We start from the raw sequence: 14,536 nt of genomic DNA, 5'->3' as shown, positions 1-14,536 counted from the left end.
ATATTTTATTTTTTTTGTTTTTTTCGATGTACTTTACTCAAACCAGTGAATATCACTTATTATAAATGAGATCATTAACTATCAGCTCTTGGAATATCCAGGGCCTATACTCTTCACATTTTGGTTATAAAACAACTAATCCAGAATTGATTAAAAACATCAAGGGACAGGACATCATAATCCTACTGGAAACATGGTGTCGTGGAGACATAGATACTCAGTGTCCCTCAGGCTATAGAGAAAGTTTACTACCATCAATCAAACATAAAAATATTAAACGGGGCCGAGACTCAGGTGGAATCATCATTTGGCATAAGCAGGACTTAGCACTGAATGAAATGAAAAAAGGTACCACTCACATTTGGCTAAAACTTAACAAAGGTACAATCTATTGTGACAATGATGTATACATATGTGCAGCTTATGCTCCTCCTTCAGATTCATCATATTATGATGATCAGTTTTTTGACAATCTCCAGACAGAAATCATTACATTTCAGGCGCAGGGTAAAGTGCTTCTTTGTGGAGATTTCAATGCAAGAACAGGTTCTGAGCCTGACTACACTGATGCGGGAGGTAACCACCACATATTTGGACACCCCTCCTTGTACAGTAGCCCTATTATAAATAATAGAAACAGTCCTGACCAAATACTGAACAAAAATGGAAAAGAGTTAGTACATCTCTGTCGAGCCTTAGGCCTGTACATGCTTAATGGTAGAATCAGAGGGGACTCTTTAGGTCAGTTTACTTACTGCTCAGCTCTTGGGACAAGTGTAGTCGATTATGCCATCACTGACATTGACCCCTCCTCCATTAGTGCATTCACTGTCAGACCACAGACACCATTGTCAGATCACAGTCAGATCAATGTGTTTCTGAAGAAATTAACTGGCAATATTCATTCAAAAAAACAGCCCAATAAACTTTACAACATAAACCAATCGTTCAGATGGGCTCCAAACAGTGCAGAGGCATTCATTGAAACATTGAACTCAAATGAAATGATGAACTCTATACAGTTTTTCAATAACTCACAGTACCAAAACAATAAAGATGGTGTCAATTCAGCTACCCAAAACATCAACTGCATATTCCAAAAAGCAGCATCGAAAGCAAATTTGAGAAAACCAAAGCAATGCAACATCAGAAGCAAAAATCAAAATGTTTCTGACAAATGGTTTGATAATGAATGTAAAACAATTAGAAAACACCTAAGACAAATGTCAAACAAAAAACATAAGCAGCAAAACAACCCAGAGCTACGATATGAATACTTTGAAACTCTGAAACAGTATAAACAAACACTGAAATGCAAGAAATTGAATTATACCAACAAGACACTTGATGAAATTGAAAACGCAATTGACCAAAATCAGTTCTGGGACATGTGGAACAATTTAAGCACAACAAAGCCACAAGAATTAGCCATACAAGATGTAGGAATTTGGAAAACTTACTTTGATAATCTATACAAAAACATCCCACAAAAAGACTTAAACCAGAACCAATTAGAAATTAAAGAAAAATTGAACATCCTGGAATCAGTCATTAAAAACAACCAAAATCCATTAGATTACCCAATAACCCAACAAGAACTAAATGAAAAGCTAAAATCTATTAAATCAAAAAAGGCTTGTGGTGTAGACAACATCAGAAATGAAATGCTGAAAAACAGCACACCTGAGTTGCAAAATGCTGTGCTTAAATTGTTCAACATGGTTTTAACTTCTGGCTACTTCCCTGATGTCTGGAACCAGGGGCTCATCTCCCCTATCCACAAAAGTGGAGACAAATCAGACCCCAATAATTACAGGGGAATTTGCGTCAACAGTAACTTGGGAAAGATTTTCTGTAGCATTTTGAATTCAAGAATTCAAACCTTTCTTCAAGAAAAAAATGTAATAAGTAAATGTCAAATTGGCTTTCTCCCTAACCATCGCACTACTGACCATATATACACCTTACACACACTAATTAATAAACACGTCCACCAAAAAAAAGAGGGCAAAATCTTTGCTTGCTTTATTGACTTTAAAAAAGCATTTGATTCGATTTGGCACGAAGGGCTATTCTACAAAATTCTACAAAGTGGGCTTGGTGGTAAGGTGTATGACTTAATAAAATGTATGTACACAGAAAATAAGTGTGCAATAAAAATCAAAAACCAAAGAACAGAATTTTTTTCACAATGTCGAGGTGTGAGACAAGGCTGCAATTTGAGTCCAAATCTTTTCAACATTTATATCAATGAATTAGCAGACATGTTGGACCAATCTCCAGCCCCAGGACTCACACTATTTGACACAGAGGTGAAATACCTGCTATATGCTGATGACTTGGTACTTCTATCACCAACCAAAGAAGGTCTTCAACAAAACATTAATATTCTGGAGCAATATTGCCATAATTGGGCCCTGGCAGTAAATTTCCAAAAAACTAAAATCATGATTTTCCAAAAAAAACCCAGATGTCAGAAACAAAAATGTAAATTCACCCTGAACAACACCTTAATTGAACACACAAAAAATTACACCTACCTTGGTCTGACCATATCTGCATCGGGAAACTTTAATATGGCAGTGAAGGCACTCAAAGAAAAAGCCCGCAGAGCAATGTATGCAATAAAAATGAAATTATTCAAAATCAACATCCCAATTAGAATTTGGACTAAAATATTTGACAGTGTAATCCTACCAATAGCACTTTATGGAAGTGAGGTTTGGGGGCCACTCAATAAACTGGATTTTAAAATGTGGGACAAACATCCAATTGAAACCCTACATGCAGAATTCTGTCGGAAAATTCTACAAGTCCAGAGAAATACACCAACTAATGCATGTAGGGCAGAATTGGGCCGTTTTCCAGTAATAATGAAAATACAGAAAAGATCATTAAAATTTTGGCTACATCTAAATTCAAGTCCAAATTCGAGTCTGCAATTTAAAGCACTTCAAGCCCAAGAGCTGAGCCCAGAAACGAGCCCTCTCAGTCAGCTGGTGTTGGACCTCACCAATCAAGCTGACACCAGCACTGCTTCAAAAGAAAGAATTCCAATAAACAAAATCATGAACCAATCAAAGGAATCATACTTACAATACTGGAAAAACGAAACAAAATCCCAAAGCCGACTAAATTGCTATCTGACCCTAAACAGAGAATATGAATTGGCTGATTATCTCTACTCTGTCAGAGATACGAAGCAGAGACAGATCCTTACCAAGTACAGGCTGAGTGACCACCGATTGGCAATAGAAACCGGCAGACATAAAAAGACATGGCTACCCAAAGAGGAGCGTGTATGTGGTCACTGCATGACAGGGGAGGTAGAGACAGAGATGCACTTTCTCCTTTACTGTGATAAATATTCCTCACAAAGAGATTCATTATTCACAGAAATGACTACATATATTCCACATTTTTACAAATTGAACCCAGAGGAAAAACTAAGAATACTCATGGGCGAAGGAGCAATGGCTCCTCTTGCAGCCAAATATGTATTTTCCTGCCATAGCCTGAGGGACACTGAATAATAACATCTGCATAGTAAACAGTAACTTACTTATTATTACTATTATTGTTATTACTATAATTATTAATGTTTACTGTAGACTGTTACCATTTTATTGTATTTATTTTTTTATTATTATTTACTACCATTTTATATTATTATTTGCTATCATTTACAATTTTGTTACAATGTATATTGTATACATTGTTGCTTTGGCAATATTGACACAATGTTTTTCATGCCAATAAAGCAGCTTGAATTTGAATTTGAATTTGAGAGACAGAGAGAGAGAGAGACAGAGAGAGAGACAGAGAGAGAGACAGACAGAGAGAGAGAGACAGACAGAGAGAGAGAGACAGACAGAGAGAGAGAGACAGAGAGAGAGAGAGACAGAGAGAGAGACAGAGAGAGAGACAGACAGAGAGAGAGAGACAGACAGAGAGAGAGAGACAGACAGAGAGAGAGAGACAGAGAGAGAGAGAGACAGAGAGAGAGACACAGAGAGAGAGAGAGACAGAGAGAGAGACAGAGAGAGAGACAGACAGAGAGAGAGAGACAGACAGAGAGAGAGAGACAGACAGAGAGAGAGAGACAGACAGAGAGAGAGAAACAGAGAGAGAGAGAGACAGAGAGAGAGACAGAGAGAGAGACAGACAGAGAGAGAGAGACAGACAGACAGAGAGACAGACAGACAGACCGACAGAGAGCGAGAGAGAGAGACAGAGAGAGAGACAGAGCGAGACAGAGAGAGACAGAGAAAGAGAGAGACAGACAGACAAAGAGAGACAGACAGACAGACCGACAGAGAGCGAGAGAGAGAGACAGAGAGAGAGACAGAGCGAGACAGAGAGAGACAGAGAAAGAGAGAGACAGACAGACAAAGAGAGACAGACAGAGAGCGAGCGAGACAGACAGAGACGGACAGACCGACAGAGAGTGAGAGAGAGTAAGAGAGAGAGAGAGTGAGTGAGAAAGACAGACAGACAGAGAGCGAGTGACAGACAGACAGAGCGAGAGACTGAAAGCATAGAACGATAACAGAAAAAGACAGAGACATGAGGCTGTATCACAACCGGCTGTGATTGGGAGTCCGATAGGGCGGCGCACAACTCACTTGTCTGGGTCTGGGTTTGGCCGGGGTAGGCCGTCATTGTAAATACGATTTTTTCTTAACTGACTTGCCTAGTTAAATAAAGGTTAATTCAAAAATGAAACCAGTCAATACTACTCACTAGTAGCCTGAGTGCCAGTGAGAGGCAGACTCTCCTGGTTCCCGCTGACAGCGTAGACCTCAACATTGTACTCTGTCTCGGGAGCCAGGCCAGTCAGGGTGAAGTGGCTCCTGGTCGGGGGCAGTCTCTCGTCCTTGGCCCTGCCTCCGCTGGTCATCTGGTAATGGATACGGTAGCCGGTGATCACGGCGCCGGGGGCCAGCCAGTGGATGGTGAAGGAGTTGGTCAGGACGTCAGCAAAGTCCAGGACAGTGGGAGAGTCCAGGGCTACGGAGGAGAAGAGAGACACACAGCCATGCTCTACATGATACACACGCTGTAGGCATACATATCACTTACTACATCCTGTAGGCATACATATCACTTACTACATCCTGTAGGCATACATATCACATCCTGTATGCATACATATCACTTACTACATCCTGTTTGCATACATATCACTTACTACATCCTGTAGGCATACATGTCACTTACTACATCCTGTAGGCATACATATCACATCCTGTATGCATACATATCACTTACTACATCCTGTATGCATACATTTCACTTACTACATCCTGTATGCATACATTTCACTTACTACATCCTGTATGCATACATTTCACTTACTACATCCTGTATGCATACATATCACTTACTACATCCTGTTGGCATACATATCACTTACTACATCCTGTATGCATACATATCACTTACTACATCCTGTTGGCATACATATCACTTACTACATCCTGTATGCATACATATCACTTACTACATCCTGTTGGCATACATATCACTTACTACATCCTGTATGCATACATATCACTTACTACATCCTGTATGCATACATATCACTGACAACATCCTGTAGGCATACATATCACTTACTACATCCTGGAGGCTTACACATCACTGACTACATCCTGTATGCATACATATAATTTACTATTTGTGCAAAAATACATGTGCGTTTATCTCTCTTTTGAAGACATTTAGCCTGACAAACTGTCCTGTGTCTGTCCATACTCACTTGTTCTCTGAGTGCCAGTGACTGGTGCACTTTCTCTCTCCTCGTAAACACACACCACGCTCACCCTGTACTCTGTGTTGGGCAGCAGGTCTGGAGGAGAGATGGACAGGAAAACACTTGTTAGTTACCTCCTAGTTAGTCCGACGCCACAACACACTGCATGAACCAGTGAGGTGTATGACACAATGGTAATAATACTGTTCTATTTAGTTCAGGGGTAGGTCATAGGTCATGATGATGTCACTCACTCTGCAGCAGGAAGGTGTTGGTGGCTCCGCCCACGTTGAGCTCCTTGACATCGTCGTCGTTGCTGCTGGGGTGGAAGCGGATGACGAAGCGTGTGATGTCACTGGGCGTGGGGACGTTGGGGACGGTCCAGCTGACCCTCATGTGATCGGGGCCCACCCCTCCAAAGTTCAGGTTGGTGGGGGCGGGGACGGCTGGGGTGGGAGAGGGGAGATAATTAGGATACTAACTAGGAAATTATGTGGTAACAATAGATACCTTTAACGAATTTAACTTGATTGCTTCTATTCCCAAGAAGACCAAAATTAAAGTATTTGATAATGATTCATTATTTTATGACAATTTTAACATGCAATGACCAGGTTATTACCATCTGACCAGGTAATGACCAGGTTATTACCATCTGACCAGGTAATGACCAGGTTATTACCATCTGACCACGTAATGACCAGGTTATTACCATCTGACCAGGCAATGACCATGTTATTACCATCTGACCAGGCAATGACCATGTTATTACCATCTGACCAGGTAATGACCAGGTTATTACCATCTGACCAGGTAATGACCAGGTTATTACCATCTGACCAGGTAATGACCAGGTTATTACCATCTGACCAGGTAATGACCAGGTTATTACCATCTGACCAGGTAATGACCAGGTTATTACCATCTGACCAGGTAATGGTCAGGTTATTACCACCTGACCAGGTAATGACCAGGTTATTACCATCTGACCAGGTAATGACCAGGTTATTACCATCTGACCAGGTAATGACCAGGTTATTACCACCTGACCAGGTAATGACCAGGTTATTACCACCTGACCAAGTAATGACCAGGTTATTACCACCTGACCAAGTAATGACCAGGTTATTACCATCTGACCAGGTAATGACCAGGTTATTACCATCTGACCAGGTAATGACCAGGTTATTACCATCTAACCAGGTAATGACCAGGTTATTACCATCTGACCAGGTAATGACCAGGTTATTACCATCTGACCAGGTAATGACCAGGTTATTACCATCTGACCAGGTAATGACCAGGTTATTACCATCTGACCAGGTAATGACCAGGTTATTACCATCTGACCAGGTAATGACCAGGTTATTACCATCTGACCAGGTAATGACCAGGTTATTACCATCTGACCAGGTAATGGCCAGGTTATTACCATCTGACCATGTAATGACCAGGTTATTACCATCTGACCACGTAATGACCAGGTTATTACCATCTGACCACGTAATGACCAGGTTATTACCATCTGACCATGTAATGCATAGCTGACTGTAAAGTAAAGCATAACCAACAGGTATTTACAATGAGAAGTAATATAAGAGCATGCCAAGGAGAGGGGAGCTCCACACAGTTACCTCCAGGCCTTCTGTGGCATGTCCAGATGGGACAAGTCAACCAGACAAGAGAGGACACATTAGAGAGCATGGCACGTATGAAAGAAAAACCTGGACGCAATCAACAATGACATTACTGCTACGATCAGAGAATATATCTACAACATGGTGAGTATGTAAGGTGAGTATGTAAGGTGAGTATGTAAGGTGAGTATGTAAGGTTTGTTGAGGCAGTATATTCAGTATTTAGCCTCTCTCATAGCCCACCCACCCACCCTGTCTAACGACCACCTCCCCTTGTAAAGTTGAAGGTTCAAATCACCAGTCTGGGTTTGCGTTCTGCGTGTGGCCGGCTCGCTCTCCCCTTCCTCCGTTATCGTAGTGACACTGATGTCATAATCCACACCGGGCTCCAGCCCGCGCACCGTATAATGGCCCGTCGACGAGTCCACCGTATCCATGATGATGGGCAAACTCTCGCCCGACGCCATAACCGTTACCCGGTAACTGGTGATGGCGGTGACGTTTACCAGGGTGGTCCAGCGCAGGCCCACAGTGGTGTCGGTGACGTCAACAAAGTCCAGGTCGTTTAGCTTGGGCACGTCTGAGAGGTTTGAGTGCAGAGCGAGGCGCAGGCAGAATAAGACATACAGACACAGAAACCATAGCAGACAGACAGAATCAAAGCAGATGAATGAACGTTCCTGGTGATGCATAGCCATACACAGTGGGACAGACAGCACAACACCCTGTAGCAGAACAACAGTAGCCATGCTGGTAAGAGTTAGATTATCAGACCCATAAATTACGTTGACTAGATCAATGACAGGAAAGGATGCTCATGGGTTTTCAGAGAAATGGTTTTTCAACCGGCATATTCAACTGATATCCTCAATGAATTAAGAGCTCTACCTTCTCCATGCATATCTTACAAACAAACAGCCATGGAACATAATTACAGTTCAGCCAATGACCATGTTAGCCTGGACAGTGTGCAATTGAGGCATCACAACGGACAAAAGACAAACATGTACTGCAATGGTAATTCAGAATGAACAACTGGGGATTTGTACTGAAATTAAGAGTGATTTTTAGGAATTATCCTTCAGTGAAAAGTGCTTTCAGCGTGATCAGCCGTGACAGTGTGTTTTGCTGGCAGGGAGATTCCGTACTTCAGAGAGAAGCCAGACTGGGAGGGGGAAGTTGGGCCTGTCCAGGTACCGGAGTGTGAGATGGGAATACATCGGAGTTGGGAACGGTGAATATAAGAAGGGGTGGCAGAAGTATCCAATCGTACTTCAACCTTTCCTGGCCACGGATTGAGAAGGAAAGCTATCCAATAAACTCACACACGCACACACACACACACACAGAGGTGTGCAACACACCATAGTGAACACACACACACATTCAAACACTCCCCTTAAAATCAACCAATAGCGAAGACAAAACCATTGAATGTGTGTATCTGTGTGTGTGTTTATGTGTTGAATCTGTGTTTAATGTGTTGTATCCCTGTGTGTGTGTGTGCGTGTTTGTGTTGAATATGTCTGTGTGTGTGTGTGTGTTTATGTGTTGTATCCCTGTGTGTTTGTGTTGAATCTGTCTGTGTGTCTGTGTGTGTGTGTGTGTGTTTGTGTTTAATCTGTGTCTGTGTTTATGTGTTGAATCTGTGTGTGTGTTTATATTTTTGTGTGTCTTTCTATCTGTCGGAGCAACAGAACCACCAGCTCCACAGCAAACAGACACTACCTGATCCAGAATCAGTCTAACCCTTCAACACAGCACAGCTCAACCTCAGCCCATGCTCAGGTCCACTGATCTGAAATCAGCTGTGTGTAGCTGGGTGAGACAGCCAGTCCTACCTTGGGTGACAGTGGTGGACACAGGGACACTCTCCAGGTTGTCTTTGACAGTGTAGACAGAGACGTTGTACTCCACTCCTGGACTCAGGTTCTCCAGGATTAACTGGTTCTGGACCGGCTGGACTAACTCCTCCAGGGAGTTTCCTCGCTTCCCATTGGTCGGGGTGCATGTCACTCTGTAGCCTGTGATGTCTGTAATAATAATAATAATAATAATAATAATAACAACAACAACAACCCAAATAACAATAATCATCCCAATAACAATAATACAATTATAATTTGGTGGGTGCTTGTATTTCATATATGTACAAGTACGAATTATACGCATGTGTGAATTGGAAATGTGTTTTTGCATATCCCATCTCCCCCTGAGACAACCTCAGAGAGTGGGGTCATGGCCAGGGTCTGTTGGGGGAGGGGACAGGAGGGCAGAGGAGACAGGGAAGTGAGCAGCCGAGTTAACCAACTTAGATCTGCCAGGATTTCATGGACGTACTTGTAACCATTCAAAAGAGAGAGACAGAGACACCGACAGAGAGAAGCCTTGTTCCTGCTGGCACAACGTTCTGAGGAAAGACAAGGTCCAGACAGAGTGATCCAGAGCCACAGTGAGCCTGTCCTGGATCCTGGGCCTTGGGCAGTGTGTCGGTGGTGTGGGCTGTAGGAGGGAGCAGAGTCAATATTTACCTGGCGTGTTGGCGCCGCCCCACAGGACAGTCAGCTCACCCGTGTCCGCGTTGGACTGCGTACTGAGGTCAGTGGGGGGAGACAGTTCTGGAGGGGAAGAAACATCACTTAAGTCTATACGTGGTAAAAGAACACCCTGTGGCACATTTAAAAAAAACACAGACTACCTTACATGGTTAAAGTAAAATGACTGCAGAAACCTAAAACAACTCATTACTCCCTAACTGTACAAAATCTATATAGATTAGTTTTTTACCCCAAAATGCCTGCAGCAACAACACGTCTTCCTTGGAAAAAGGCATTCTGACCTCAATAAAATAAATTGTTGACCGGAGTCTCTCTCTCTTTCTTGGTTACTTACGAGTGACAACGTTTTTAGTGATGGGGTTGCCGCGGTCACGTCCGTTGATAATGGGCTGTACACTGTAAGTGTACTCAGTCCCAGGGGTCAGGCCTGACACAGAGATACTTCCTGAGTCAGAGGTCACATCCCTGGGTGACTCTCCTCCCTGACTGGGTCTCACAGACAACCTGAAGCTGAACCTGCTGACCGGGGTCCAGGAGATGATGATGGAGGTGTCGGTCACATCAGTGGTGAAGCGAGGGGCATTACCCATCTTTGGGGCTGAGGGGAGGAGAGAGAGAGTGAGAGAGAGGGGGAGTGAGAGACAGCAAAAGAGGGAGAGAGAGAAAGAGAAACAGAAAAAAAGAGAGAGAGATGGGGGAGGTGGAGAGAGACAGAGGTGGTGGAGAGAGAGAGAGAGGGGGGTGGAGAGAGACAGAGGGGGGGGTGGAGAGAGACAGAGAGAGGGGGGTGGAGAGAGACAGAGGGGGGGGGGGGTGGAGAGAGACAGAGGGGGGTGGAAAGAGAGAGGGGGGTGGAGAGAGAGAGGGGAGTGGAGAGAGAGAGGGGGGTGGAGAGAGAGAGGGGGGTGGAGAGAGACAGAGGGGGTGTGGAGAGAGACAGAGGGGGTGTGGAGAGAGACAGAGGGGGGTGGAGAGAGAGAGGGGGGTGGAGAGAGACGGAGGGGGTGTGGAGAGAGACAGAGGGGGGTGGAGAGACAGAGGGGGGTGGAGAGACAGAGGGGGGTGGAGAGAATATAACATCAGTGTTTTTTCTTTTTTCTGCTTCATAATTAAAATAAACTCAAATCTGGAGTTGAATTGATCAATAACATTTAAACACCTTGCCACAAGCTCAGCAGAACAGAAGACGACAGTACTCAACAGAAGACTACAGTACTCAACAGAAGACTACAGTACTCAACAGAAGACTACAGTCCTCAACAGAAGACTACAGTCCTCAACAGAAGACTACAGTCCTCAACAGAAGACTACAGTACTCACAGGTGGTGAAGATGCCATTGACTTCCTCACTCAACACGTTGTCCTGCTCAGAGTGCAGTTTGACGGTGTAGTCTGTGTCGGGGCGGAGGCCTCGCAGAGGGAACTGGGTCTGACCGCCGGGGATTCTCTTCTGGGTTGGGCTGGAGCCTTCCACGCTCAGGAACAGACGGTAGCCGCTGATGCTAGCCCTGGGAGCCTCCCAGATCACTATCACACTGTCCTCGCCGATGTCAGTGAAACGCAGGTTGGTGGGGGCGTCGGGCTCTGACAGGGGTAACACACGTAGGGGTACAACCACAATATATATATAAGAATCTCAGTCTATCTGCAGGTTTGAAATGGACGACACTGCAGTCGGACTGCTCAGCATCACTGATCTACCAAACCTTCTCACATAGAGTAACGACTTAGAACGCGATGCACCTCGACTTACTCAAACGGATCCCCTCAACACGCTGTTAGTGTCTGCACATGTATACTCACTGGTGGCTCTCTCTCCCGTCAGCGGCTCGCTCTCCACTCCTCCGTTGATGGCGTAGATGTTGAAGCGGTACAGGGTTCCGGGCTGCAGGTGGGTGATCTCTGCGTACGTGTTGGCCGTCATGGGCAGCTGCAGGGGCCTCTGGGGCGTGTCACCGGGGGTAACGGGGGCGAAGGTCACGCGGTAACCCGACACCTCGCTGGGAGGGCCGGTCCAGGTGATGTAGATTTTCACGTCAGACACCTCGTAGAACTGAAGGTCGGTCGGGGAGCGGACTTCCTCTGTGGACAGGAAGTAGGAAGTGGTCCGTGAGTTGACTGAGGTCATCTTGTGTGTTGATGGCCTATTGCCTTGTGTTGCGGTGCAAGAAAGAAGGATTCAGATGAAGTTGAAACTATACGCTGATCTAAGGTCAGTGTTGGATTGTAATGTGAAACATACTTCTACTTTACCAGCTGAGAGGAAGTTGAAAAGACAATGCCAGACAGGAAATTGAAAATGGAGAAACTCTGCTGTCAAGATGAGAAGGATTTAGAGCTGAAGGGAGGATAAGACATCAACAAGAATGACTCAGATAGCGAGTGTGTGTGTTGTTTCTTTATGTGTGTGTCTGTGCCCGTGCAAGTGTGTGAGTCTGTATCTTTCTCATGTGAAAGTACTTATATCAGTGAGGGAGGTGAGAGAACCAGTCTGACAGGCCCAGTCCAGAACCAAACAGAGGAGAAACCCTACCCCAGGTTCCATCTGGCCCTACATGGCTAGCCCAGAGCCCTAGGCTCCTCCAAGCTCACACTCTACCAACTGTCACTCACAGCAGGGACTGACTCCACCCGAGAGAGAGAGAGAGAGACAGAAGCACTCCCCTAGAAGGTACAATGAAATGGCTCCATGGCTTCAAACTATAATTTTACTGCCTGGGGCCAACACTCTCAGAAGAAAAGATGCGATCTAGAACCTAAAAGGGTTCTTCGGCTGTCCCCATAGGAGAACCCTTTGAATAGGAATGTAGCTGTATAGGAAATGATTGATTCTAATGTTGGAAGGGTGATAAAGTGCATGCCAAAATCAACTCAAAGTCAGTTCAAACCAAGTCTGAGGTAGAAATGACTGCAAGCCAATTCAACTGGAGGACATTGGTCAATGGCCTATGCTCCTTATAGGAGCCATGGGCTGAAGTCAAGTAAGTCAAGTCTGATGTTGTGTTATGGTTAGAGGGTTAGGGTCATGTTTGGTTCTGTTGTTCTGTATGCTGTCCAGTTCTCTACCTGGTGCTGGCTCTCCGGCCGTGTTGACCTGGACGAAGATGGGCTCGCTCTCCTGGTTCTCCTCCACAGCGTAAATGCTGATGTTGTAGAGCAGGCCAGGTCGAAGGTCAACCAGGGTCACGGATGTCTCAGTGTCTGGGAGGATGAGCTCGGTGCTGCTGCCCTCTACTGACGGGGTGAAGACCAAACGGTAGCCTGTGATGGGGGCCTGGGGCTTGGACCAGCTGATGGAGATAGAGGTTTCTCCCACCTGGTTGATCTGATGTTCAGCAGGGGCATCAGGAGCTGAGGGGGGATAAGGAGCACTGGATTTGTATTTATTTATCTTTTATTTCACCTTTATTTAACCAGGTAGGCCAGTTGAGAACAAGTTCTCATTTACAATTGCGACCTGGCCAAGATAAAGCAAAGCAGTTCGACACATACAACAACACAGAGTTACACATGGAGTAAAACAAACATACAGTCAATAATACAGTAGAAACAAGTCTATATACGATGTGAGCAAATGAGGTGAGATAAGGGAGGTAAAGGCAAAAAAAGGCCATGATGGCGAAGTAAATACAATATAGCAAGTAAAACACTGGAATGGTAGATTTGCAGTGGAAGAATGTGCAGTAGAAATAAAAATAATTAGATTAGAGAACAGAAGAGGTCAATGTATTCCTGTCAGAGAGTGAATTATGATGGTGAAGGGTGAGGGTGATGAAAGGTGAGGGTTATGAAGGGTGAGGGTGATGAAAGGTGAGGGTTATGAAGGGTAAAGGGGATGAAAGGTGAGGGTTGTGAAAGGTGAGGGTTTTGAAGGGTGAGGGTGATGAAAGGTGAGGGTTATGAAGGGTAAAGGGGATGAAAGGTGAGGGTTATGAAAGGTGAGGGTGATGAAGGGTGAGGGTGATGAAAGATGAGGGTTATGAAGGGTAAAGGGGATGAAAGGTGAGGGTTATGAAAGGTGAGGGTTTTGAAGGGTGAGGGTGATGAAAGGTGAGGGTTATGAAGGGTGAGGGTTATGAAGGGCAAGGGTGATGAAAGGTGAGGGTGATGAAAGGTGAGGGTGATGAAGGGTGAGGGTGATGAAAGGTGAGGGTGATGAGGGGTAAAGGGGATGAAAGGTGAGGGTTATGAAGGGTGAGGGTGATGAAAGGTGAGGGTTATGAAGGGTAAAGGGGATGAAAGGTGAGGGTTATGAAAGGTGAGAGTGATGAAAGGTGAGGGTGATGAAGGGTGAGGGTGATGAAAGGTGAGGGTTATGAAGGGTAAAGGGGAAGAAAGGTGAGGGTTATGAAAGGTGAGGATGATGAAAGGTGAGGGTTATGAAGGGTGAGGGTGATGAAAGGTGAGGTTGATGAAGGGTGAGGATGATGAAAGGTGAGGGTTATGAAGGGTAAAGGGGATGAAAGGTGAGGGTGATAAAAGGTGAGGGTGATGAAAGGTGAGGTTATGAAGGGTGAGGGTGATGAAAGGTGAGGGTTATGAAGGGTAAAGGGGATGAAGAGTAAAGGTGATGAAGGGTGAGGGTT

General features: G+C 44.7%; 1 protein-coding gene across 9 annotated transcripts in view; it reads right to left on the bottom strand.

Annotated features, from left to right (window-relative positions):
• LOC110527224 (fibronectin-like) overlaps positions 1-14,536 on the bottom strand; it is a 42,995-nt gene that overhangs the window by 12,883 nt on the left and 15,576 nt on the right. For 5 of the 9 annotated variants that reach the window (XM_036982207.1, XM_036982209.1, XM_036982212.1 and 2 more), the window contains exons 17-26: positions 13,017-13,301; positions 11,754-12,032; positions 11,271-11,534; positions 10,285-10,548; positions 9,924-10,010; positions 9,234-9,425; positions 7,691-7,972; positions 6,010-6,201; positions 5,762-5,851; positions 4,744-5,010 (exon numbers count right to left, since the gene is read on the bottom strand). In XM_036982207.1, the coding sequence (XP_036838102.1) occupies positions 4,744-5,010; positions 5,762-5,851; positions 6,010-6,201; positions 7,691-7,972; positions 9,234-9,425; positions 9,924-10,010; positions 10,285-10,548; positions 11,271-11,534; positions 11,754-12,032; positions 13,017-13,301 (2,202 nt within the window). The remainder of the gene's footprint in view (positions 1-4,743; positions 5,011-5,761; positions 5,852-6,009; positions 6,202-7,690; positions 7,973-9,233; positions 9,426-9,923; positions 10,011-10,284; positions 10,549-11,270; positions 11,535-11,753; positions 12,033-13,016; positions 13,302-14,536) is intronic. The other 4 variants (XM_036982210.1, XM_036982211.1, XM_036982215.1 and 1 more) reach the window with 1 other exon arrangement.

This window comes from Oncorhynchus mykiss, chromosome 7 (genome assembly GCF_013265735.2).
Source record: "Oncorhynchus mykiss isolate Arlee chromosome 7, USDA_OmykA_1.1, whole genome shotgun sequence".
NCBI lineage: Eukaryota > Metazoa > Chordata > Actinopteri > Salmoniformes > Salmonidae > Oncorhynchus > Oncorhynchus mykiss.
This window is presented reverse-complemented; position numbering and strand designations above follow the sequence as displayed.